Source organism: Arvicola amphibius, chromosome 5 (assembly GCF_903992535.2).
Source record: "Arvicola amphibius chromosome 5, mArvAmp1.2, whole genome shotgun sequence".
Taxonomy (NCBI): domain Eukaryota; kingdom Metazoa; phylum Chordata; class Mammalia; order Rodentia; family Cricetidae; genus Arvicola; species Arvicola amphibius.
This window is the reverse complement of record NC_052051.1, coordinates 25,618,454-25,641,692: the sequence shown is the minus strand read 5'-3', so window position 1 is coordinate 25,641,692 and position 23,239 is coordinate 25,618,454. Positions and strand designations below refer to the sequence as shown.

Below are 23,239 nucleotides of genomic sequence, written 5' to 3'. Positions count from 1 at the left end.
AAGATAGAGGGAGAGACAGCCAAACTCAGCTATGACCACACCTCTGTCCTTAACCCCAAGACTACTTGTCTGTCAAGAAATGGTGATATTCCCAAACAGATAAGTAGGACCTCGGTCTAAGCCTACCTGGGACACAGTCTTGGACCGGGACCAGTCCTCGGGGCCCTGGCCTCACTCTTTTTGTCTAGAGGGTATGAAATAGGACATCTGATTCGATCTGTGAGTCTCGGGGGAGTATCTGGCCCATCCCTTGGTCAGGAGGCCTAGACATCAGGATCTCACACTACCCTCTGCTCAGTACCCAGCGGGGACCTTACCACTGGGCATCCTGCCCTCACATTCTTTCTGTGGCTTACAGGTGCTTCTGCCTCTTGCCTGACTGCCCCTATTGGTAGGTAGGGTGTAGAGCCAGTAAGTGCCCTCTCTAGGTCAGTCTAGATTAAAACATCTTGATACAGATGGCCAAAGTCACGCAGCAAGGCACAGCCGCGGCGGCTCCTCAACCCACCCCATGCAACTCGTAGGGGTAGAGATGTGGTATCTGACACCTCTGGGACTCCTTCAATGGAGGCTCATCCGTCTCCAGGCCCAATTCCAGGGACCACTTACTCTTCTTCAGAAAATTAGAGCAGACTGGTTTCCGAGACCAAATCAAATCTTAAAATGGTAGAATCAGTATTTAAGACTATTCCAGAGTTCTTAATCATGTCAGCTCAGATCTGTGGAATGCAGTTGACAGGGACTGCTGACCCTCTTGCGTTATGTGCATTCCAGAAAGCAGAATGGACCTGTTCCAACAAAATATAGCTGCCCTATTGGACTGTCATTACCTGCTGGCATTTGGTCTGGCTGCACAAGGTCAGAGTGCCCATCTGCCTTCAGAAGGGCAGAGATGGGGTCCCCACCACACCCCCAAGGGCCCACCTCCCTCACGGACTCCTCCACTGAGCTTATCACAGGCCTGCCTCCCGCCCACTGCTTCCTTCCCTGCTGAAGGCATTCCCCTGCCTGAGTTACAAGTTACTCATGCCTTCCCACACCCCCAGACAGCATTTGGCTGGTGAGAGACCCTCTCCCCCAGAGGGCGGCTTCCTGCAGCTGCCACAATGATGAGAAAGCAGGGGGAGGTTGTGCTGGCCTGGCACATCTGCCTGTGGGGAGTGCAGGAACCAAGGAATCCAGGCCCAATATATCTTCCCTGACCAAGCTCCCATCACCCCCAACCCAGGCCGCTAGAGGCAAGACTGCCTTCATTGCCGCAGCTGTGTGGCCTGGAAAAAGAACTTCCTTTCCCTGTTCTTCTGAAAGATACAAATGCTGCTGTTCACCCCCGGGGGGCTGGTGGGAGGACTCGGTAAGTTAGCATTTGCAAAGTGCTTAAAGCTAGGCCTGGTGCTCAGAATTGCAATATAAATGATAGTTAAGTGAAATAAATCTGTATTGGGGGCTGATATGTCCCCTTACCATGATGTATTCCCTGCTAAGATAGTGTCTAAGTGCTGTGGAAGACAGGGACAGAATGTAGAGGCAGGACTAAACAATACTGTCCTTTCGATTTCATGCTGTGTGGATTCACTTGTCTGAGCCTCAGTTTCCTCCTCTGTAAAATGGGGTGCTGTTTTCGATGCCCAGGGCTGGCATGTGGGACCCCATCTGCATCCTCGTGTGTAATTTGGTGAACAGAGATGAAATTAGAATTAAGAGGTATCTGCACTGGAGGTCTCCCCAGTCTCTGCCCAGGTCTCTCAGCCCCACCCTTTGAGTACACACACAGCAAAGCGTACCCTGGAGGCTCCTCTGGTTCCTGATCCTCTGTCCTCACCCTGCTGGTAACTGACTGGGTGACTCAGAGGAACAGTTGGTAGGCAGAAGGAAGTGGCCCCACAGCTAAAAACAGACCAGAGGCTCCATTAGTCACCCATCAGCCAGGAAGGCCAGGGATGCCCCCAGGTCACTGTCCTCTGGGCTGGTCCCAAGGTAGCCCAGTGTCACTTAGGTACTTGGAGCACAGCAGCTGGCCCTCCCTCCTTGCTGGCAGCCAGCTCCAACGAGCTTCTCCACTTCCAGAGCTCTGTGCTCGCTGCCTGCTCTCCAAAGACTGCCCCCTCCTTGCAGGGTGGCATGCTACATACAGTTTCTGTCATTGGCCAACACCACCCCAAAGGACGCCCCCAAAGCCTGAGTCCAGCTAACTGTACCTCACCTTCCCTCTCCTGCAGCATCATGCTGCCTTCACATGGCCCCACTGTGAGGCGGTCACAGTGGTAGGGTCTGCACTTACGCATCTTCACCTTAGAGCACAGGTTTGGGGGCAAGGGCTGTGTCTTCCCTGTTCACTCTTCCTTCTCTCTACCTCACAGTAGGTGACTAAGACACAGTAGGGATATAGCAAATGCTGTGGCACCTTGGCCACCCATTCATCGTCCTCAGTGGGCTGTCCCAAAGGAGCCCAGGGACTCCCTACCTCACTCAGCACCACCTAGGGCTTCTGGGTAAGGGCGTGCATTTGAGGTGTCTCCCTTCACTGTGAACCCAGCTTTCATGCCTCCCTTTCTTCTGCCTGCACAACCCTCCACTACCCTCCACAGGGCTCTCTCCTCACTCCCAGCCCCCACCAAGCATCCCTGACCACTGTCTCATTCTCCCCCAGTCAGCACAGGCTAAGGTCAGTGTGCTTTGCCCCCTAGTAGTTCCCTGAGACCAGGGACTTTGTCTGGTCCCTGCTGTCCCTTGTACCTGCAACCACTGAAATAGCCTGAGACTGGTTCAGAAACCTGCGCCAGGCTCTGCCTGGGCATCTCACTTGACTTTGGCACTGACCTTGGGAAGCGGGTATTATTATCACCCCATTTTACAGATAGGAGCCTGAGGCTCAAAGAGAGCAAGTAGGTAGATTTGAACCCAAAACTGCACGTCTATTACTGCCCTTGGAGTATCTGAGTTCTCCGGATTCACTGATGTCTCTGCTAAAGCCACTGGATGCAGCCTCCCCTGCTCCCCCTGGCCGCAGTCTCTCCCAGTTACTCAGCGGGCTAGGGGCAGATAGCAGTCTGAAGCATGAATATTACCATGCTCTTCCTCTGCTCAGAGCTCTTCTGTGGCTTCACTACCCCGAATCAGCCTGTCCCCCAAAATTATTTCCTTCAACATATGCAAAGCCTTCCTAGAACGTGCTCAGGTAAGTTTGCTTTCAGGCTTTCTGCACTTTACACCCACCCCGCCCCCATGCTCTCCCCACCACCCTAGAAAGCCCTGTTCATTTGCCTTCACCAGGAGTGTCATTGTTAGAGAAATGAGACATCAGGTTGGTGACTTTTTCCTGTCCCTATGGTCTCCTGAGTTTTCTTCCAGCTTCCTCAAGCCCCTACCCTTCCTCTGGGGTCCCAGAGGTTGTGAGCCCTCCCTGGAGACTGGCCCAAGGAAACTTCACCCACAATGCCTGACTCACAACCTAAGATCTTACACTGGGAAACCCTGCACCTCAGTTTCCTTAGCTGAGGAATGCTAGATGGTTAACACATGGATTTTCTCAATACAATGCTGGGGTTCAGGAGGTGCTTCCTCTTGAGGCAAGGGGGGAGGAAGAGAAACATGTGCAGAGCTGTCTCACAGGCAGGAACCAGCCCCCCACTTCGCAGAACAACCCTGGCGGCCTTGCTCCCCCTGGGCGGCCAAGCGAGGGCCTGTGTCTTTTCCCACCACTGCCTGCTCGGGTTCAAGGTGGCCAGAGGAATTCAAGGCCACTAGACTCAGACAGGAAAAGGCAACGTCACCAGTGCTGGTGTAATCCAAACCAGATGTGGCCTCAGTGGCTTCCAGACCCAGGGGGTGGTCACTGTGGGCCTGGCCCAGGCCCAGAGGCAGGAAATGGCCTTGGAGGAACACTCTCTGGGCTGGGCCCAGCTAGGAGGAGGGTCCACTGGAAGCTCTTAACCCTTCTTGGCCCAAAGGAGTATCCAGGCCCAGCCCAAGGCAAGCACACATATCAGTAACACGGGGGACAGTCACTATACTGTTGCTGAGACCAACGCTGTGCAGGACCAGCCGCGCCCCTGGACTGTGAGGAACAGGGTACGCTCTCCCTGGAGTTCAGGAAGCTCACAGTCTGGCATCCTGGGGATGGCAGTACCAGGGGCCCAGAGCCCTGACCGTGGACTACACTCAAGTCTGGCTCCAGCTTGAGAGCCCTCTGTCAGCTGTGGCCTCCGGCCTCCCTTGGTGCAGCACTAGGGCGCAGATCCTTTCTCCCAGCTGCAGTCAGGGACAGAACTCTGTTGAGAGCAAGGGGCTTGGGTTCCCAGCTCCGGGGAGGCCGAAGACACAGCTCGGCAACAGGTCAAGGGCTCCGACTCTGCTGCCCTGCAAGTTCTGAGAGATCAGTAAGTCCCTATGAAGCTGGGCTCTGTGGCGTACACCTTTAGTCTCAGCACTTGGCAGGCAGAGCCAGGTGGATTTCTGAGTTCAAAGCCAACCTAGAATAGCAAGTGAACCGTCCTGTCTTGGGGTGGGGGGGAAGTCCTTATAAAACCCCATTCTCCCATCTATGTTGTCAAGTCTATCTGCTCCGCCTCCAAGCTCCAGGGAGGCCCTAAGCTGTCTGATTACTCATGCAGATACAGATCTGGGAGAAGAAGGGAGGCAGGGTATATTTGAGGTTGGAGTGTGATAATCCCTGCCTGTAATTCTTGGAGGGCTTCTTGCCCCTGAAATATTAACTTGTTGTGTGGTCTTGGGCAAGTAAGTCATCTTTCCGCTCTGATCCTGTCCCTCACCAGTAACATATAGATGCCATCCTATCTCTCATCTGTCGTGATGACCCTAGAAGTTGAAGAAGAAAGAAGAGCTAAGGCTGTGATCAAGTTATGGAGACGGAAACAGAGCCAGGCATGGTGGGGCACACCTTTAATCCCAACACTCAGGAGCAGAGGCAGGTGAGTCTCTGAGTTCGAGACCAGCCTGGTCTATGTACTGAGATCCAGGACAGCTAGAGCTACAGAGAGAGTTCCTGTCTCAAAATAAATAAATAAATAAATAAATAAATAAATAAATAAGCCTTGTACTTGAAGTCAGGGTTCTAGGTCATATTGTTGGAGTCTTTGGTGAGGGGCCTGTTGTAGCCTCGGTTTCCCTGATCGGATCCAGACCTTGCATCTCTGCTCAGGCTAAACCTCATCCCCTCCCCTCGCACCCTCCCCTCTCGGGGTGACTCATCCCTCCTCATCTCATCATCGTTCTGTGTGGCCCGATGCTCAGCCAGGGTGGGGCCAGGGAGGCAAAGAGGACCATTCAGTGACAACCCAGGCCCAGCTGGTGGAGGTTGGGGCTGGTGGAGGCAGCAGGGTACCAATGGGCACTGGGCAGCAATGTGTGGTCCTGGGGCCCTGCTGTTAGGACAGATGCCATTCGCACCCCCAAGGTCAGGCTTAGATTCTCCCCACCCTCCCAGTCCCAGATCCCACGCCCCATGTGATACCTGCTGCTGCATGAACAAGACAGGGGGAAGGTGTGCGCTGCCTGAATCTGCACTCGTGGAGGCAGGAGCGATGTGACAACATCTCTGCGGTCTCAGTTTGTGAACATACCCAAGGCCCAAGCCAGGGGTAGCAGGGCAGCAGCCAGAGCAAAACCATTGCCTGGTCAGTCTGGATGCTGAGTCTGGCTCCCTGCCGCCTCTCTAGCCATCCTGAAATCAGCTGTTCCATCTGACAAAGGGCGCAACACTTTCATGCAGGTCACAGCTGTCTGGGGACGCTGGTGTTCACTTGTCACCTATCGCCTCTGCCACTCTGGCAGGGCCGCCCCTCTAGCAAATGGCCCCCGCCTGGATAAGGCCAGTGAGAGCAGACAGCAGGGCTGACTGTGGCATCACAGGCCATGGGATCTGTTCGCCTTTTTCCTGGATGCCCTGTGTTCTGCTTCCTCCTTGATCAATGCTGAGTTCATGGCAAAAGTTTGTTTCGAGCCCCGGCCCCAGACTTACTGAGCAAGCTTTGAGTTTCTTCCTTGCTCTGAGCCTCAGTTTCTTTGCCTGTTGAATGGGGACAAGGACGGCCCCCATTTCCTCCCTGGACCTTCTATAACTAACTTATCTTGTCTCCATCTCACCAGAGCGCCATCCTCTTCTCTCTGTGAGACCACTCTTACCTGCGTCTCACCTGACTCAGTTTCCCTCTGTGAGATACAGATCATATCTACCTCACCATCCCACCCCAAAGAACAAGGATCTAGTCCCCGTTGCACCCATGACTAGGGTCTAGCACAGGTCACTCTGTGCTTCGACTCTTGTGATGACCCTCTCACAGGTGAGGAAACCGAGGCACAGTAAGCAAGCCACTTGAACCCATTCTCTCCTCCTTTGGTGGTCTAGCTCCTGAGCCTGCATCTGTGAACGCCACACTGTGCGCGGGTGTGTGAGCTCGGTGACCGGCACGTAGTAGGTGCACAATAAACACAATCATTTGTGAGCTCACACGAGAATGGGCACATGCAGAGGGAAGGAGGTAGCCTCCAACCTGTATGTTTATTTACAAGGCACAAGCTGAGAGCAGGTTGGGGTCTGCCCGATGGCTTCACACTCCTGTGGGACAGCTCATCCCGTCATCTGGGGCTGTGAATGCCCCTGGGATGGGCACAGAGTAGCCGGGCTGGGAAGACTCGGTCCTTAGGTGAACTTGGGGGTAGTCTCGTGTCTTCCAGGCCTCTCCCACCCACCACCACCACCACTCTGGGCCTGCGATGGCTTTCTCTCGTGGAGTTCCTGTGTGTTGGTGGTCACAAAAACAGTGGGTGGGGGCCAGGAGGCCAGATGACCTGTTGGGTGTCTGAGGCAGGGCATGGAGGTCCTCTCACACAAAGCCTACTCTGTCCTCCCCTAGCAGCTGGGCTGCATTCTTACCCTTCTAGAAGCTTCCCATCCACCACCACAGCAGCCCACCTGCTGGACCCCCCAGCCATCCCACTCCAGGCAAGGGTGCCCCAGGTGGGGCAAAGCAGAGGCTACAGGGCAGCAGTTCAAAGGAGGGAGCTAGGGAGAGGCTGGGGAACGGCCTGGACGTCCTTGGAGTCTGGGTGGGGCTGATGGGCCACGGCCCTGTCTGAGGAGACGGTAGCACAATGGATTCCAGGCCACACTCCACGTTCACAGAGGAGAAGAGATATTGAACGAGGGCCTGGGGAGCCTCAAGCCTCCCGGCCTGGTGCAGCTTTGCTCTGACCAGCCTCCTCTAGAGATCTGGCTGGCTCTCTCTGGCCTTCTGAGCTGTGTGGCTTCAGCCTTGACCACTGTGCAGCTGCGTCCAGGCTTAGCTGCTCCTGGGGCTCAGACCCCCAGAGCCATCAGTGCCCCTGAGCTACTGATCTTCTTGAAGCGATTGGCTGCGCTGACAGCGATGAAGTTTTTCTGGAGGACGAGAGAGAAATTCCGGTCAGCGCTTGAGCAGAGGAGAACCTGGGGGTGGAGTGTCCTTCAGAGTCCCCCCCTTCTGGCCAGAGAGAGGGCTTAGCAGACAAAGAAAGGTGCTTGCAGACAAGCCTGAGCTTGTTTCTGGGAGCCACATGGTAGAAGGAGAGAACGGACTCCCAAAGCTGTCCTCTGACCCCCACACAGAGGCCACTGCACGAGCGTGTCCTCTGTACCCGCCATTATATACCCGCCACTATTTATTTATTTGCTAATAAATAAATGTTAAATACAAAATTTTAAAGACTTTTAAAAGACACCCCCCCCCCATTAAAGGAGAGTCAGAGGCCAGAGGAGACACAGTGCCTAACCCAGCTCTGAACAGCACCAGGACACTGTGCAAACCACAATCCGTGAGTCCCTCAACCTGTGGGTGTCAACCCCTTTGAGGGTCAAATGACCCTTTCACAAGGGTCGCCTAAGACCATCAGAAAACACAGATTTTTGCATTATGATTCATAACAGTAGCAAAATTACTGTTACGAAATAGCAACAAAAGTAATTTTTTGTTTGGGGTCACCACAGCATGAGGACTGTGTTCAAGGTTTGCAGTATTACCACTGTTCTACAGCTGGCCTCCCTTTCGAGTCCAGCCATACAGCCTGCTGCCTGGTACTCTCACCATCCAGGTTCAGCCATGGGGCTTCACACTGGCTGCTCCTAGGCTTGAATCCCTCCTTCTCCCCCATCTCCTCGAGGTCTTGATTCACCTGTTCCTCTTCACCAGGCCCTACCTGTTCAAAGGTGGAACCCCTCCCCCGGCACTCCCAACCATTCTCCTGCGAACTCTCTACTTTCACTGCAGGTCAAGTGTGCAAGACCCAGATTCTTTTTTTTTTTTTTTGGTTTTTCGAGACAGGGTTTCTCTGTGGCTTTGGAGCCTGTCCTGGAACTAGCTCTTGTAGACCAGGCTGGTCTCGAACTCACAGAGATCCGCCTGCCTCTGCCTCCCGAGTGCTGGGATTAAAGGCGTGCGCCACCACCGCCCGGCAAGACCCAGATTCTTGCCTTCTGTCTCCACGGCAGCAGTGGAGCCTTTAGTAGTAACATTCAATAAACATTTGGGAAATGAAGGGGGTCGGAGATGCTCTCCGGAGCCTGAACCTCCATTAATGATCCTCCCCTGGCAGGTGAGGTGGGGGAACAACTCCAGGTCAGAGTGGGAGCTAGCTCAGGGCCCAGAGAAACGCCCACGTTTTCCAGACCAGGCCAGGCCCTGCCAACAGAGACAGTAGGGCTGGACCTGGCCGCAAGGCTCTCCCACCTCTCAGGCCTCCTCCTCCTGCCCCAGCTCTGGTACCTTCCAGCGCCTCTTCATAAGGTATTTCTTAAGCAGGATCTGGGACTTCAGACGGCGGTTGCAGCGTTTGGCTTTCTCTGCCAGGTTGTTGAGCCAGGGGTGGGCCAGGCACTGTTCCGCACTCATTCGGGCGCTGAGGAGAAGGCAGTGTGGTGAGGGCAGGCCCGTGCCAGGCCCACTTGGCCCAGATATGCACTCTGCCCTTGAACATACAAGGTCCCCAGCCTGGGTAAGCCTCACCTCTGGTCCTTCATGATGAGATTGGAAACAAAATCTTTGGCCTCGTCCGACACAGCCTCAAAGGTCTCCTCATCAAAGTACCAGTTCGCAGACAGGACATTGTTTAGGGTCTCTGTGTCATCATCTCCCAGGAAGGGGGAGAGACCACTCAGCCTAGAGGGAAGGAGAGTCGGGCAAGACAGTGAGGTGGCAGGGTGGGGCAGAACCCAGGAGGCAGCATGTGCTGGAAAGACCCCGGGCTTCCAGAGTGGGACAGACCTGGGTTTGAATCTGGCTGGGTGACTTTGGGCAAGTCACTTCCCCTCTCTGAGCCTCACTCTTCTCATCTGTAAAATGGGCATGGTCACCCCAGCTTCCCAGGGTTGCAGTGAAGATGGGGAACGGTGAGTGTGAAACACACAGTGGACGCACACAGAAAGATGTCCCCTGTCCCTCTGTCCCCACCCCAGGGGCGTGGGGAATCTGCTGTCCAGAGTCTGCCCAGGATGGGATGCTGTGATTTTTGGTAACTTTGGTTCTTCCAAATATAAAAAGGTATAAAGTTCCCCCTTCTGGTTCTCCCTAGCATTTCACACACACCCCCAAAATAAACACCCTGGCTGCAGAGTCAGGGAGGTAAGAACCTTCAGCTTAACCCCAAAGTCAGTCTTGTCTTCTCCTACCCATCCCTGTGCCCCTGCTGACTTCGGCCAGCACCTCCCCCAGGGCTCACAGCATGTAGGTGATCACCCCCAGGCTCCACATGTCAGTCTTGTCAGAGATCTGGTCATAATTCACCACCTCGGGCGACAGGAACTCCGGAGTCCCAAAATTCACCTTCAGTTTTTCGTTGGGGTTGTACCTGGGAGAGAGATTGAAAGCTCAGGTCCCCAGCTGCCACCAGAAACACCCAGCCCCTTCGCCACCCCACCTCTCCGCCCCACCCTCCCACCCTCCCACCCAGGGGTACCTCCGTGCTAGCCCGAAGTCAATTATCTTCACCAAGTGGCCAGTGGTATTCACACACAGGATGTTCTCTGGCTGAGGAGACAGGGATGGCCCAGGTTGGCCTCTGACCCAGCTCGCCCTCCTTTCCCTACAAGGTTCATCCTGGCCCCTTATTGGGGCCCCGCACGTGGGCGCAGATCCTTAGGTGATGCTCAGAGACCCTTCAGACCTGTTTGCGCTCTCCCTAAGGAGGCTGAGGTCCTGTGAGCGAGGGCCTTGTCTCAAAGCACAAGACGGCCCAGTAGACACAGATGGAATTTTTCTCCACTCAGTCATGTGGAGGTTGGAAAACTGAGGTCTGCAGATAGGCAGTGTGCCCTGGCCGGAGGCCAGGCAAGGATGCTATCAGAACTAGCAGCCTTGTAGGGCCACGAGGAGGCCTCTAATCAGCAAGGTTTCTGCTGCCTTCAGCTGGGCAGTGCCTGCCTCTCACGAGCATTAGGCCTGTGCTACTTTATTTAACACATGTGTGCATTTTGTGTGTTATGCTGCTGTGCACGCATGCATGGAAGTGGAGTGTCTTTCTCAATCATTCTCCACTGGGATGGGGTCTCTCACTGGACTTGGGGCTCACTGAATGGTGAGACTGGTCAGCCAACAGGTCCCCAGATCTTCTGGTCTCCAGTTCCCGCTGCTGGGATCACAGGCATGAGCCACTGCACCTGGCTTTCTTACCACGGTTGCTGGGCATCTGAACTCAAGTCCAAGTCCCCGTGCTTGCAAGGCAAGCACTTTACAGACTTGGCCATCTCAGTTCCTTTATCTATTTTTTTGAGATGAAGGTCTCACTATGCTACCCCAGTCTGGTTCTGAATTGCCAGGCCTGAGCAATCCCTCAGCCTCAGTGCTTGGACTATAGGCACCTGCCACTTCTCTACCTTACTCCTCAGCGCTCCAGGCCAGGGACCACCTTCTCCCGGCCTCTCCCGTGCTCCGTCAAAGTTGGTGGAAAAGCTGTGCTAGTGAAGGGTGCATAAACTCACCCCAGGCCTTCACTTTATCTTCTTCCCACAGGGAATGCAGGACTAGGTCAAGAGTAAGTGGGGTGAACATTGAAGTTAACATGGTTCAAAGACAGGAGCTAACAGAAAACTCTGCCACCTCTGTGGAGTGACATGGGGTGCCACTTCTGTAGAGTGACATGGGGTGCCAGCTCTGTAGAGTGACCTTCTACATCTACACCATCCAGGGCCTTCATCCCCCTAACCTGACCATTCAGCAGAGCTCTGTTGTCTATTTGAGCTCTGTGGTCATTTAAGAAAACCAGATGTGGGGGCTGGAGAGATGGCTCAGCAGTTAAGAGTACTGGCTGCTCTTCCAGAGGACCTGAGTTCAATTCCCAGCAATTACATGGTGGCTCACAACCATCTATAATAGAATCTTATGGCCTCTTCTGGCCTGCAGAGCACTCATACAGAAAAAAATAAATAAATTAGAAAAAAAAGAAAACCAGACATGGGGACTTCTGTAGCTTAGCTAGCATCCCAATGCAGGGAGAGAAAGAACGGCCCCTGGTAGAAGAGCACAGGGACCCAAAAACTGACCCAAGCCTTCTCAGAAACCTATTTCCACCAGACTTAGGGATACCGTGCAGCCGAGACACACTGCTTTCTGCACAATGAACCCCTATAAGAGCAAACTCTTATGATTTCTTGGAGGCACACTCCCTTCTCCTGGGACCTTGCATTTTAATTAGGGGCTCTACTCTACCTCCAAATCAGCCTTCACAGGGGAATAACAGACATCTAATGTCCCACCATGTAGCTCTCCAGCTATCCTAGCTCCTGGAGGGACCCCATCTGTCCCTGTAACTCAAGAATCACCTCTGACTCTTTCACAACCCACTCCACACACGCCCTCAGCCAGGTACTCCTATGTTTCCAAGCGCACCCTGCAGTCCTCCCCCCCCTCCCCCCCCGCTCTCTCCTGGCTTCCTACCATGGCCTCCTAAGCCCCCTAACCACCTAGATCCCATTGAAAACCATCTACTCTCTCTCCTCCCATTTGTCCTCATCGGTACCTGCAGGAGCTGCTGGGAGAATCTCATACCCTCTCAGACCATGACACTGAGCAAAGCTCCCATCCACGACTCTGCTCCACTGGACAAATGTTTGCTTCTCCATCTCTACCCTCTGCACGCCCTGGGTACTCTGTTGTGTTTTCTGTAATCTTTTTTAATGAATTTTACTTATTGGACTTTGTATAATGAACAGGGAACTAGCTGTAAGTTCCCGCACTAGGATGCTCTCTCCTGCTGCAGGCACTCAGCAACTGTGAGGTAAGTGAGTGAAACAGGTACCCACCCCGTACTGATGGAGCTTATTAACTTTCCCTCTCGATACTCATTAGCATCTGCCACAGCGACAGGAGACACCTGGTAGCTTGTGTTTCTCCTCCCCCATTCCATGCCCTAAGCAGTTGCTTCTAAGCTCTCGGCAGCCACTGGTGCTGATGGGAGTGAGTGTACAGTGTGTAATCTGTTTGCTGCCCCTGGTCAGCTGTGTGCAGGATGTGAAAGTCCTCTTAGAGTTCATCACTGGCGGCTGCCTCCTACGCACTGCGGCCCTGGCATGAGACTTCTCAGTGAGCTCCATGGAGGAGTCCTGGAACACGGGGCTGCTGGGAAGTGGACCCTCAACTCTAGGTTCTCCTTCTGAGTAAGAAATGCACACGGGCAGTGCCAGTCCCAAGCCAACACAGAGGTAGCTGCTATGTGACACCAGCAGCTGGAAGGCATCTAACACCAGACAGTGAGCTCCGTGGACGTTGAGACTAAGGAATGCTTCCCCGGCGCACCCCTGCCTCTCTATTCCTAGCACTTAGCGGGCACTCGGGGTCCACTTGGAAAAAGCTGGAAGATGGAGAAAGGGGACTAGGAGGAGCTAGAGAGATGGGTGGGGACAACAGTGACCCCAGGTGGCCAGCACTGTTCCAGAGAGCTTCAGCCCACTACCTTGAGGTCCAGGTGCAGGACTCTCATCTTGTGCATGAAGAGGATCCCATCACAGATTTGCCTGACGAACACCATGGTATCCACCTCGGTCAGCTGGTAGTCCTCATCCACGATCCTCTCAAAAAGCTCGCCGCCCTCGATGCTGTGTGTACAGACCCCTCTGCAGACTGGCTCCGGGCCGCTGGCCCTGCCGCCCCGCCCCCCCCCCCCGGGCTCCCACATCAGGCACTCACTACTCCATGAACAGGATGATCTCATGTGAGGTCTCAATGGCTGAGTACAGCTGGATCAGATTGCGGTGGTTCAGCTGGTTCATGACCTCGATCTCCAGCATCACCATTTCCTGGGGAGCAGGAAAATCAAGGGGACCCACTGGGCACCAACACCCCCACCCTCCAGCCTCTTTCCTCCTGGTCTCCTTGCCTCTGCCACTCTCTCCCTATAACGTCACCCTGGGCACTTGCATCAAGCCCATAACTATGTTGTATCCAGGGGGAATCAGTTCCCAAAGCCATGCTTGTAATCCCAGAATTCAGGAAGCAGAGGCAGGAGAGTCAAGAGTTCAAGACTAGCCTGGAACACACAATAAGACCCTGTCCAACCCCCACCCCTAAAATGGGATTGACTCTCAAATACATAGCACTGCCTCTGAACTCTGCCATCATCTCTAGACGCTAATCTATCCAGCGACCATCTTTACCATTTCCCTTGGGAATCTAAGCAAGTTCCAGATTCTTGGTGTGCTAAATAAGTCCTTGGTACCAACCCTTCTCCATGATTGACTTGCCAGCAGCCATCAGGAAGAAAAGACAGAATCTTCAACAAGCATTGGGGACAAAGAGCTAGGAGCTATGGTCTCTGCATGCCCATCAACAGTCCTTCATAAGGCCTTTGCCACAGTTCCACCATAAACTAGATCAGAAACCCCGCCATCCCTCACCCCCTCTCTCTAAACAACTGTCACTTGTGACGGTCAGGCCAGTGGTTCTGTTGCCGGCTGATACAAGTAGGAATGCAACTGGCATGTGCTATTGGTCAGGCCTCTCCATGCAGCCGCATCCCCAGGGCAGCTGCTAAGCTCTAGGTACCAGTGCAAGGCTGTCCGGCTGCAGCTCTTTCCTCTTCGTTCCACCCCTTCATCCAGCTCTCGGTTTGCCTCCTACCACTCCCCAAGAGAGGCCCGCATCTGACCTGGTCCCTGTGGTCAAACTCCCCATCCCTGCCCTCGTTCTCTCAATGCCTGGCATCACGCTCCTCACTCTGTCCCATTTTGGTCATCTATCTGTCCCTATTCTCTGATGTGCTGGTCCCATGAGGTTGGGGACTTTTTCAGTCCTGCGACATTTCTCTGGCACCTGGTACAGTGGAAGGCAAAGAAAAAAAATGTTCCACAATCAATGAACCAACAGTTGGCTCCAGTTAATTCACACAGCGCATGGGCACTGAGCATCCATGCTGAACCAGATCCTGTGATAGAGGCCAGGGAAGATCAGTCAAAAGTGCAGATCTGAGTGCAGATCTGAGGCTGGGGATGTAGCTCGGTTGGTAGAGCGCCTGCCTAGCATGCATGAGGCCCTGGGTTCAATCCCCAGAGCCACACAGACTGGACACAGTGGCAAACACTGCCATCGCAACCCTCAGAAAGCAGAAGCTGAGGGACCGGGAATTCAGGATCAGCCTCTGCTCCAAAATGAGCTCAAGGTCACTCTGGGATATGTAAGCCCCCATCTCAAATACATAAATAAGTAAATAAAAGATCCACACACCGGAACAGAATAGAGCCACACAGAAATGTCCCGGCTGTGCTCAGAGCAAACGGAATCAGCGCTCTGTAGCAGTGTGTCTCTGCTCCCATGGTCTTGGTGGGTCCCAGCCTTTCATACATGTGGATACCTTTGCCCTGTAACCTCAGCCCCTGTTGTCTCTGTCCTTTGGGCTCCTCCTCCCTTCTCTCTCCTCCTTCTTCCATCTCTGTGATGCTAGAGTGAATCCTGAACGCCAGGAAATTGCTGTGCTTGAGTCTCATTCCCACGGTCCTCTGCCTGAAAGTCTCCTGTGGCCCGCCGCTCAAACACCTTCGTCTGCAAAACTGTCACTCTGTAGACGCTGGTCCAGGGAGCATCATTAAGCCAGAGCTGAGGCAGGAACCTCTCTGTTGCTCCTCACGCCCTCCCCTCCCTACAGCTTCCCTGAGACACAGCTCTGCTGGCACCTGTTGCCAAGCAGACTTCACTTTGCCCACGGCCCTCAACCCATGTGAACCCGCACTCAGCTGCCCACTCCTGGAACCAGAGCTGCTTAGACCTGCACAGACCACACTGGCAGTGGAGGAGAAACTCTCCACTATAGCTTTCTTTCCTTGACACAGGCTGCCTGGGGGCAGGTTCCCCAGTGTCTGTCACAGAACCTATACCAATAAACAACCATGCTCCCCAGTGCTACTGAGCCTCACAGAGGACCTGGTAGGAAGAGTCCCTGAGAACTGGGTTATCTGGTTTATGGCTTGGGACACCAGCCTCCTGTAACAGGCTGTGTCCACCCTTCGCCTTACGTGGTATCTTTAATGCCACAAGCTTAGCGCTGTGGGTAGGTAGAGATAAGAGATGTCAGGTTTCCACCACTACCTTATCCTTGGGAGTCTGTTTCTTGATGACTTTGGCTGCCAGCTTGAGGCCCGTGGCTTTCTCTGTGCAGGTGCACACAGCTCCAAACTTCCCACTAGAAAGAAATTGAAGTGAGGATGCTTCCAAGACCCAAGGGTCAGCAAGAACCTGTGCTCTGTTCTCCTCTGCCCAGGCCTGATGGCAACTCTGGCTGCCCCTCTGAGAGATGGGAGCATTCACCCCACCGGCCCTAACTCCTTCATGATGGTGTCTGGAGAACATGGGGCGAGGTGGACCACCCTGTGCGTTTCCTATAGGAATGGCCAAAGGCACATCCGGGGAGGTGACCACAGTCACCACACCTCAGGATGTGATGAATAGCACATGTGACTACATAGAACCAAGTGCATGCATGTGAGCCATGTCCTAGTGGGTGTGTCTGCGCCACGGGAGCTGGTACACCGACCCCTGCCCCGTCCATGGTTCCAGGCTTGGGTCCCTGGCTCACCCTCCCAGGGACTCCTTTGAGTTCATGCTGAATTCACTGCTGACATTTCCGGTCCTCAGCTCCACGATCCTGTGTGGGAAGGGGGCCGGGGGTGGCGGGCAGTCATCTAAGGAGACAGAGTCGAGCTGTTAGAGCCTGGGGTGGGACCCCCAGGAAAGGTCTTTGATACCACTGCCTCCTGCCTACTGATTGCCCCCACTCCCCACAGAAAGATGAGTTTACCGAGTGATGCCTGGAGGACACCTGATCAGAACGGGACCCAGTTTCCAATTCTAGTTCTGCTGTGTACACCCAAAATGGCCTTTGTACACCCAAAATCTGTCTCCATTAGAGGAATTCAGTTTCGCTGCAGAACTATGAGGCCGCTAGCTGGCTGGACTTAAATGCAAGCTCTAGCGGGGAGGAAGGGCTGTTTCCATTAAAAAACCTCCAAACACCCAAACAAGCCCCCACAACAGCTGTGAAGTGGAATCCCAGACAGCTCGACTGCTGTGTCTGGATGATGGTGTGGGTGGAGACACTTGCTCACCACCTGATTACACCACAGCGGGGCGCCCAGGGACGCAGCAGTTCGGTGGTGACATGCTGCCATCTAGTGGACATCATGGGGACAGCGGGCTTGAAGGCCAGCCGGCAGACTCATGGGAATGGAAACCTTTAAAAATAGTCCGAGGCGGCAGGGAAGCCACTCTGGTAATAAATCAGACAGCCCTTGGAGGTGGTTCAGGTCCTGTCATGCCAAGGATGTGATCTCTGGGCGGGGTGGAGGTCTCTGTCGCCGCGAGGGCAGGAGGCAGGGCCCCTGGCCACCGCCCAGCCGCCAGGTCCTCCCACCCTGTCTGGGTGGCACTCTGCCGCGAGCCAGGCAGACTGGCTGGTCTCCCAGGGCACCTCAGTCTGGAGGAGGGGGTGTCAGGACACTCTGGGCTCTTCTGACCCTATGTCACCTCACCCCCAGCCCGACGGCACCCTTGTTGGGACCACTTCCCCCTTCGTGCTGCTCAAGTTGGCTTCTCCTGCCACCCAGGGCTTTCGCTGAGTACCTGTGGAGTGCGGCCCCAGCTTCCCTGGCCACTGGTCCCACACACAAACACCTGTGCAGCTCGTGAAACCGCTATGACTCCCTGACACCCTCCCCTCCACCATTTCGTTGCCCGGCACCTGTAATTGTAATTTTCTCAGTCAGAGCCCCCAAGCTCACTTTGCGGCAAGTCTCTGTTGCTCCACTCAGCTGCGTGATTGTCTTTCTTTAATGCCGTGTTAGCGTAAGTAGAAGACAATCAAAATTGGTTTTTGAGTCTGACAGCCTTCGCCATCTGTCTTTGGGCATTTAGTTTCCCTGTCCCACCTCTATCAGAAAGAAACACTACCCAGTGCCCTGTGCCATTTGAACTGGGGAGCCCGGGGGAGACCCGGATCAGGGTAGATCAGGCCTCTGCATACGGAAGGATCCTTGGGACTATCCCATTCCTTCCCTCCTTCCCTCCCCCATCTTCAGGACACTTCAGCCCCAACCTGCCCCTACCTACCCAGAATTTGGAAGCAGTCTTCCTCCCTGGCAGTGAGACAGAGGGCCTGCCCCACCTCCGCTCTCTCTGAGGGAACAGCCTGGAACTCGATCCTCTGGGAGGTGTCCCCTTGCACCTTAGCCTGGCCAGCCTGGCCTGGGGCTTTCTCTGCCTCTGCCGTCTGGTTCTCTTCCAGGGTGTTTGTCCCGCCTTCTGCCTTGGCTGGCCCAGGATCTTGGGAGTTGGGGGTCACAGACACCCCTGTGAAGATGAGTTCTGTTGTCTCGCTTAGGGGCTTCTCAATCTGTGTCTTCTCAGAGCTAAGAAGTGAGACACACTGTGCAGGTTAGAGGCTAAGACAACCTCGTTCCCCCTCCCCAAATACGTCCACCTCCACCATCCACTTCAAAGGCCAACTCTCAACACACGGAGGAACTACTGACGGAATCCGGCTGCCATGACGTGGCTCATCCTACCGACCGACAGGAAGCTATAAGCTTCTGATTCATAAAAACAGTTGCCATGTAACTGCCACTAATGTGTTACTATCAGATGGTGCAAGAAGTGTCACTATTGTGTCTACAGTTCACAAGTGTCCAGTTGTGCGGAACTGATTGCCTTGGCTTATGAGTGAACTGTTAGTCGCCTTTTTGTATTAAATTAAGAAGGGCTACTTTCTCCAGCTCGCCACTTGCCACTCATGAAATAAGTCCCCAGAAGTCTTGAGAAAACAAAAACAGGCAACCTGGGTGGCCTTTGGGGACATCCCCTGTCTGACGTTCTGTTCTCTGAACAAAGGTAATATCCTGGTTTCTTCGGGGACAGTGTGGGAGAAGGGAGGTCCGGGGCAGAACTACCTTCCCGGCGCTAGATGTGATAATACCCAGAACTCAAGCCAGGGGGGGTTAAGCCTGGAAAGGGAGCTCCCCACTGTTTCCCTCCCCGAGCAGGGACATTCACCATGAGATGACGGCAGGGCAGCTAGGGCTGTGGAGAAAGGCAGGTGAGCCTCTTCGTCCCGCTTCTCGACACTCCGCTGCCTTCCCGCCCGCCTTGGGCTCTCCAGGTCCCTGCTTGCCCGAGAGTGCTTGCTTGGCATCCTGATTCTGGACGCTGGCCTCAGGGGTGGCAGAGGGCTGGGGCAAGGCTGCAGGAGGCCCCACACTGCCTTCAGCAGGACCCCTGTCCCCGTCCCGCTCTCCTGAAGGGCCCTGGCCACTGGCTGAGGCTAGAGCCAGGTCACCCTTTTCCTCTGGAGCAGGGGCTTTGGCATCTTTCTTCAGGGAGGGTGGATCTGGACCTTTCTTTGGGTGTGGAGTACCAGGGCCTTTCTTCGTGTTAAGGGGGCCCACGTCTTTCTCTGTGCTAGGGTCTTTCTTCGTGTTAGGGGGACCTGGGTCTTTCTCTGTCCCGAGGTCTTTCTCTGTGTTAGAGGGGCCCAGGTCTTTCTCTGTGCCAGGGTCTTGCTTCGTGTTAGAGGGGCCCGGGTCTTTCTCTGTTTCAGGGTCTTTCTTCATGTTAGGGGGGTCCAGGTCTTTCTCTGCATCAGGGTCTTTCTTCGTGTTAGGGGGGCCTGGGTCTTTCTTTGTACCAGGGTCTTTCTTCGTGTTAGAGGGGGGCAGGTTTTTATCTATTCCAGGGTCTTTCTTCGAGTTAAGGGGGCCCGGGTCTTTCTCTGTTCCGGGGTCTTTCTTTGTGTTTGGGAGCCCTGGGTCTTTCTCTGTCCCGGGGTCTTCCTTCATGTTAGGGAGACCTGGGTCTTTCTCTGTTCCAGGGTCTTTCTTCGTGTTAGGTGGGCCCAGGCCTTTCTCTGTTCCAGGGTCTTTCTTTGTGTTTGGGGGGCCTGGGTCTTTCTCTGTTCCAGGGTCTTTCTTCGTGTTAGGAGGGCCTGGGTCTTTCTCTGTTCCAGGGTCTTTGTTTGTGTTTGAGGGGCCTGGGTCTTTCTCTGTTCCAGGGTCCTTCTTTGTGTTTGGGGGGCCGTCTTTCTCTGTTCCAGGGTCTTTCTTCGCGTTAGGGGGGCCTGGGTCTTTCTCTGTTCCAGGGTCTTTCTTTGTGTTAGGGGGGCCTGGGTCTTTCTCTGTTCCAGGGTCTTTCTTCGTGTTAGGGGGGCCTGGGTCTTTCTCTGTGTCAGGGTCTTCCTTCATGTTAGAAGGGCCCAGGTCTTTCTTCGTGTTAGAGGGGCCTGGGTCTTTCTTTGTGTCAGGGTCTTTCTTCATGTTAGAGGGGCCCGGGTCTTTCTCTGTGGCTGGGGGGCTGGGGTCTTTCTCTGAAGCTGGAGTTCCATCGCCTGCAGCACCTTTAGGTGTCTGTTCTGCAAAGGAGGGGGGACATCATCAGCATCCCCCTCCTCCCTTCCCGTCAGGCCTGACAAAGATCTGCTCTGGGTCTCTCCCCAGGAACAACCCTGTCAATGGCTGAGCCACCAGGACAGGCCTCCCACCATTCTGCATACTAGCGCTGAAGTGAACCTCCAACAGCCACTGATGGAGGTTCCCCATCTCCCCGGTCCCTCTAGTAAGGGGTTCCTGGACCCAGCCAACTCCACCCACAGATTATCCCCATTCCCGTGCAAAACAACCTTGGGCACAGACTTCCCTGTGAGGGACCTGCCCAACCCTGGCTTCAAAAACATCCCTTCTGAAGCTCCTCCCTCCCGTCTCCTGCCCCGGCTTGGCACCTGCTGACAGGCTCTGGATTCCCAGCTCAACTGCTCCGTTTTCTGTAGCCATGAGGTAGGTAGGCGTGTGTTTCTGCTTGTCTAACTCAAGTCTTTCTTGCTGCAGAAAGAGGAGAAAAGTGTATCAGGCTGTCAGATACCCTCCCCCTCTTTTCCGGTTTTGGAGAGAGAAGGCCAAGGCCAAGCAACTGGGAGGAGAGATGTACCTGGATAGAGAGGGGCAACGTGGTGGCCGGCAGTCTGCTCAGGAGCAATCCTGGGGTGGTTGTAAGGGATTGGGCCCGGTGGGCAGAGGCGGAGGCAGGGGCGTGGGCAGTGGAGGCGGAGACTAAGAGGAGGATCTTTGACACCAGGGGCCATGGAGTGCGGGTTGCCACCACCTGTCACTCTTGGCCCCCGTTCAGAGGACACAGCATTCTTCCCACGGCCTGACATGGGGTAGAATAGCATTGGAACCATCAGGAAGAAAAAAGGAGGGGGCACCTGGGCCCTGGGGAACAGACTGTGGCCAGGCCTTGCCGGGCATCCCCTGTGATTGGGATAAGGGTAGGGGCTATAAGAAGAGGGGCCCTTGGTGGGCTGAAGGACAAGACTATGGCCAGGCCCAAGTATGGCTCTGCCCACCTCTTTGCCACACCTCTCAGGGTTCCCAGGAGCTTGGGGAGAGCCACCGTGACTCCAGGGCCCAGCTCTGTGCCCCTTGGTATCCGGATCCACTCAGACCATCTCTGGGTAAGAAATCATGCCAGGGTCACTTGCTTAATTGTCTATAGGTCCAATTTTTTCCTGAGAAAAAGTTTCCTTTCCCTGAGTTCTTTGGGGCTGTGGAGGTTTGGGTGAGTAGCCCAGAGGGACCAGGAAACATAAGATGGCCCCCCATCAAGAAGGGCTGATGGGAAATTTCTTCAGGGATGGGAACCCAAGTTTGAGGTATTCAGGCTGAGATGGGGCAGGGAGGACCATGCTGTAGGGTGCTCTCCCCCCTGCCCAGAGGCTACAGCCCACATTTTTCTGGGAGAGGCCCTGAGCACTGGCCAAAGCTTAGTGTTGACGGGATTGTGGGGTAGGTGTCTGGGTCCAGATGCCAACTGAGGCAAACCTTTCAGTGGCTCACCATGCCTAGCCCTGGCCACCGCCCTGCAGAGGAGGGATGGAGGCTGCCAGGAGCCCAGGACCTCTCTGTAGTGGGAGAAATGTGGCATTGTGAAATGGATCAGGAAGCTGCTAAGGGACAAATATGAAGTCACCTCCAAAGGAGGGAAAAATCAGGTGCAAAATAACACAGAGGGACTGGAATTTGTGCAGACTTCTTTGGCAGAATAACGTGAAATCCATAACTTGGGTGGAAGGGAGCCTTCAAGGCTTCTTACCATTATTTGTTTTAATTTCATTTTTGGTTTTTAGACAGGGTCTTGCTATGTGGTCCAGGGTAGCCTAGAACCTACGATCCTCCTGCACTGGCCTCCAGAGTGCTGTCACATCTCCAGGCTTTTACTGTTTCCTTGAGCTTGAGAATGTATTAAATTTCAAAATGCATGATTTCTTTGAAAGCATGCAAACGTGGAAGGCGCTTGACAAAGCTAACAGAAGCTGTACAGGAGCGCCCCAGGCTCGGTTTCTGGCTCCTTCTCCCCTCTGGGCTGGTCCTGTTCACTGTTTCTCTGCTTCGAGGTTCAGCAGACAACATGCCTCTTCCAGGAAGCCAAAATAAGCAATGTCTATGCAGCGCTTCCCTGTGAGGGCTGGGCTGGATGTGAACCTAAGCTCACCTAAGATAAGGAAGGAAGTCCCAGCCACTAAGCACCTCCTATTGGCCTTTTCCAACTTTTCGGTACTCGTTGTCATTGGTTGTAACTGTGGGCCACACTCACCCCATTTTCTGGATGCAGGCAAGGAGGAATGAGTGACTTACCTAAAGCCTCCAACATAGAGGAAGCTAGAAATATAGGTTAATAGGAGTTTCATACACTTCGCTCTCTTCTGCCATGTAGATCCATGGCATTCAGAAGGTTGAAAATGTCTCCTGCCCTAGCCTGGGATGGGGACACCTCTAGCCGTCTATTTGACTGTCTCCCTAGCATGGTTTGGCTTGCTTTGAAATGTCGGCTATCTCCACCCACAATGCGCCTTGGTGGCCCCAGGCTGTTGCTATGGTCGGCTCACAGCCTAGGCATGGCCACCTGATACTTGTGTGTGTCCCCAGCATCACAAGCCTGCCATAATGGTCAGTGGTTGACTAGCAAGGCTGGCTGGGAGTTTCGATTGCTTTACTAGGGTGGTCCCTGACGACATCCCGTGGTTACCTCTGTGGTTATCAATATGTCACCTGTCAGACCCTGACAAGGGCCCACTAAGCACCGGGTCTGATGATGCCATGAGTTTTCTTTTGACCCAGCTCCCAGGACCCACACGTGTTAAAGACGCAGAGGCCAATGCTGCGGGATGCGGGGTGGGGAGTGGTAAATGGCTTGTCCCAAAGCCCTCAGCCCAGTGAGTGGCTTCAGAATGGTCAGATTTGAACTCGGAGCTACCTCTCATCACAACAGACTTTTATTCTAATCTGTTGCTCTTGTTAGGATTCCCACATAAGAACCCTATGAGCACTGTGGGTGGTGGGGGCAGAGATTGATGTTCGGTTGCCCCACCTGATCTGTGTAGGTTTTGTTTGTCAGTCTTTGTCAACTTGATACAAGCTAGCATCCTCTTAGAAGAGGGAACCTCCTCGGTAAGATTAGCCTCTGCACAAGCCTGTAAGGCATTTTCTTGATTAGTGACGGATGTGGAAGAACACAGCCCATTGAGTGGTGTCATCCCCTGGGCAAGGAGTCCTGGCTTGTATAAGAAACATCCATGGCCACAGCTCCAGCTCCTGCCTCCAGGTTCCTGCCGTGAGTGTCTTCCCTGTGTTCTCTTCATGGTGGACTGTAAGCTGAAATAAATCCTTTCTCCCCAAGTTGCTCTTGGTCATGGTGTTTTGTCACAGCAATAGAAAACAAGCTAGACA

General features: G+C 54.2%; 1 protein-coding gene and 1 non-coding gene across 3 annotated transcripts; one reads left to right on the top strand and one right to left on the bottom strand.

Moving 5' to 3' along the window:
• Positions 1–6,738: 6,738 nt before the first annotated feature.
• On the bottom strand, positions 6,739–20,287 carry Mylk2 (myosin light chain kinase 2). 2 transcript variants are annotated; one of them, XM_038331259.1, is made up of 13 exons: positions 20,236–20,287; positions 19,775–19,869; positions 18,519–18,895; positions 17,580–17,878; positions 16,051–16,156; positions 15,564–15,657; positions 13,173–13,282; positions 12,940–13,081; positions 9,949–10,019; positions 9,712–9,840; positions 9,000–9,152; positions 8,760–8,892; positions 6,739–7,399 (listed from the first exon to the last, which is right to left on the bottom strand). In XM_038331259.1, exons 1-13 carry the CDS (start codon positions 20,285–20,287, stop codon positions 7,319–7,321), a joined length of 1,842 nt encoding a protein of 613 aa, XP_038187187.1. In that variant the 3' UTR covers positions 6,739–7,318. The 2 variants fall into 2 exon arrangements, with proteins under 2 accessions (XP_038187187.1, XP_038187188.1); XM_038331260.1 differs by lacking the exon at positions 19,775–19,869 and having other exon boundaries at positions 18,519–18,957; positions 20,248–20,287.
• On the top strand, positions 14,463–14,536 carry Trnaa-agc. Its single transcript has one exon. It is a non-coding gene; the product is annotated as a tRNA-Ala (tRNA).
• Positions 20,288–23,239: the final 2,952 nt, after the last annotated feature.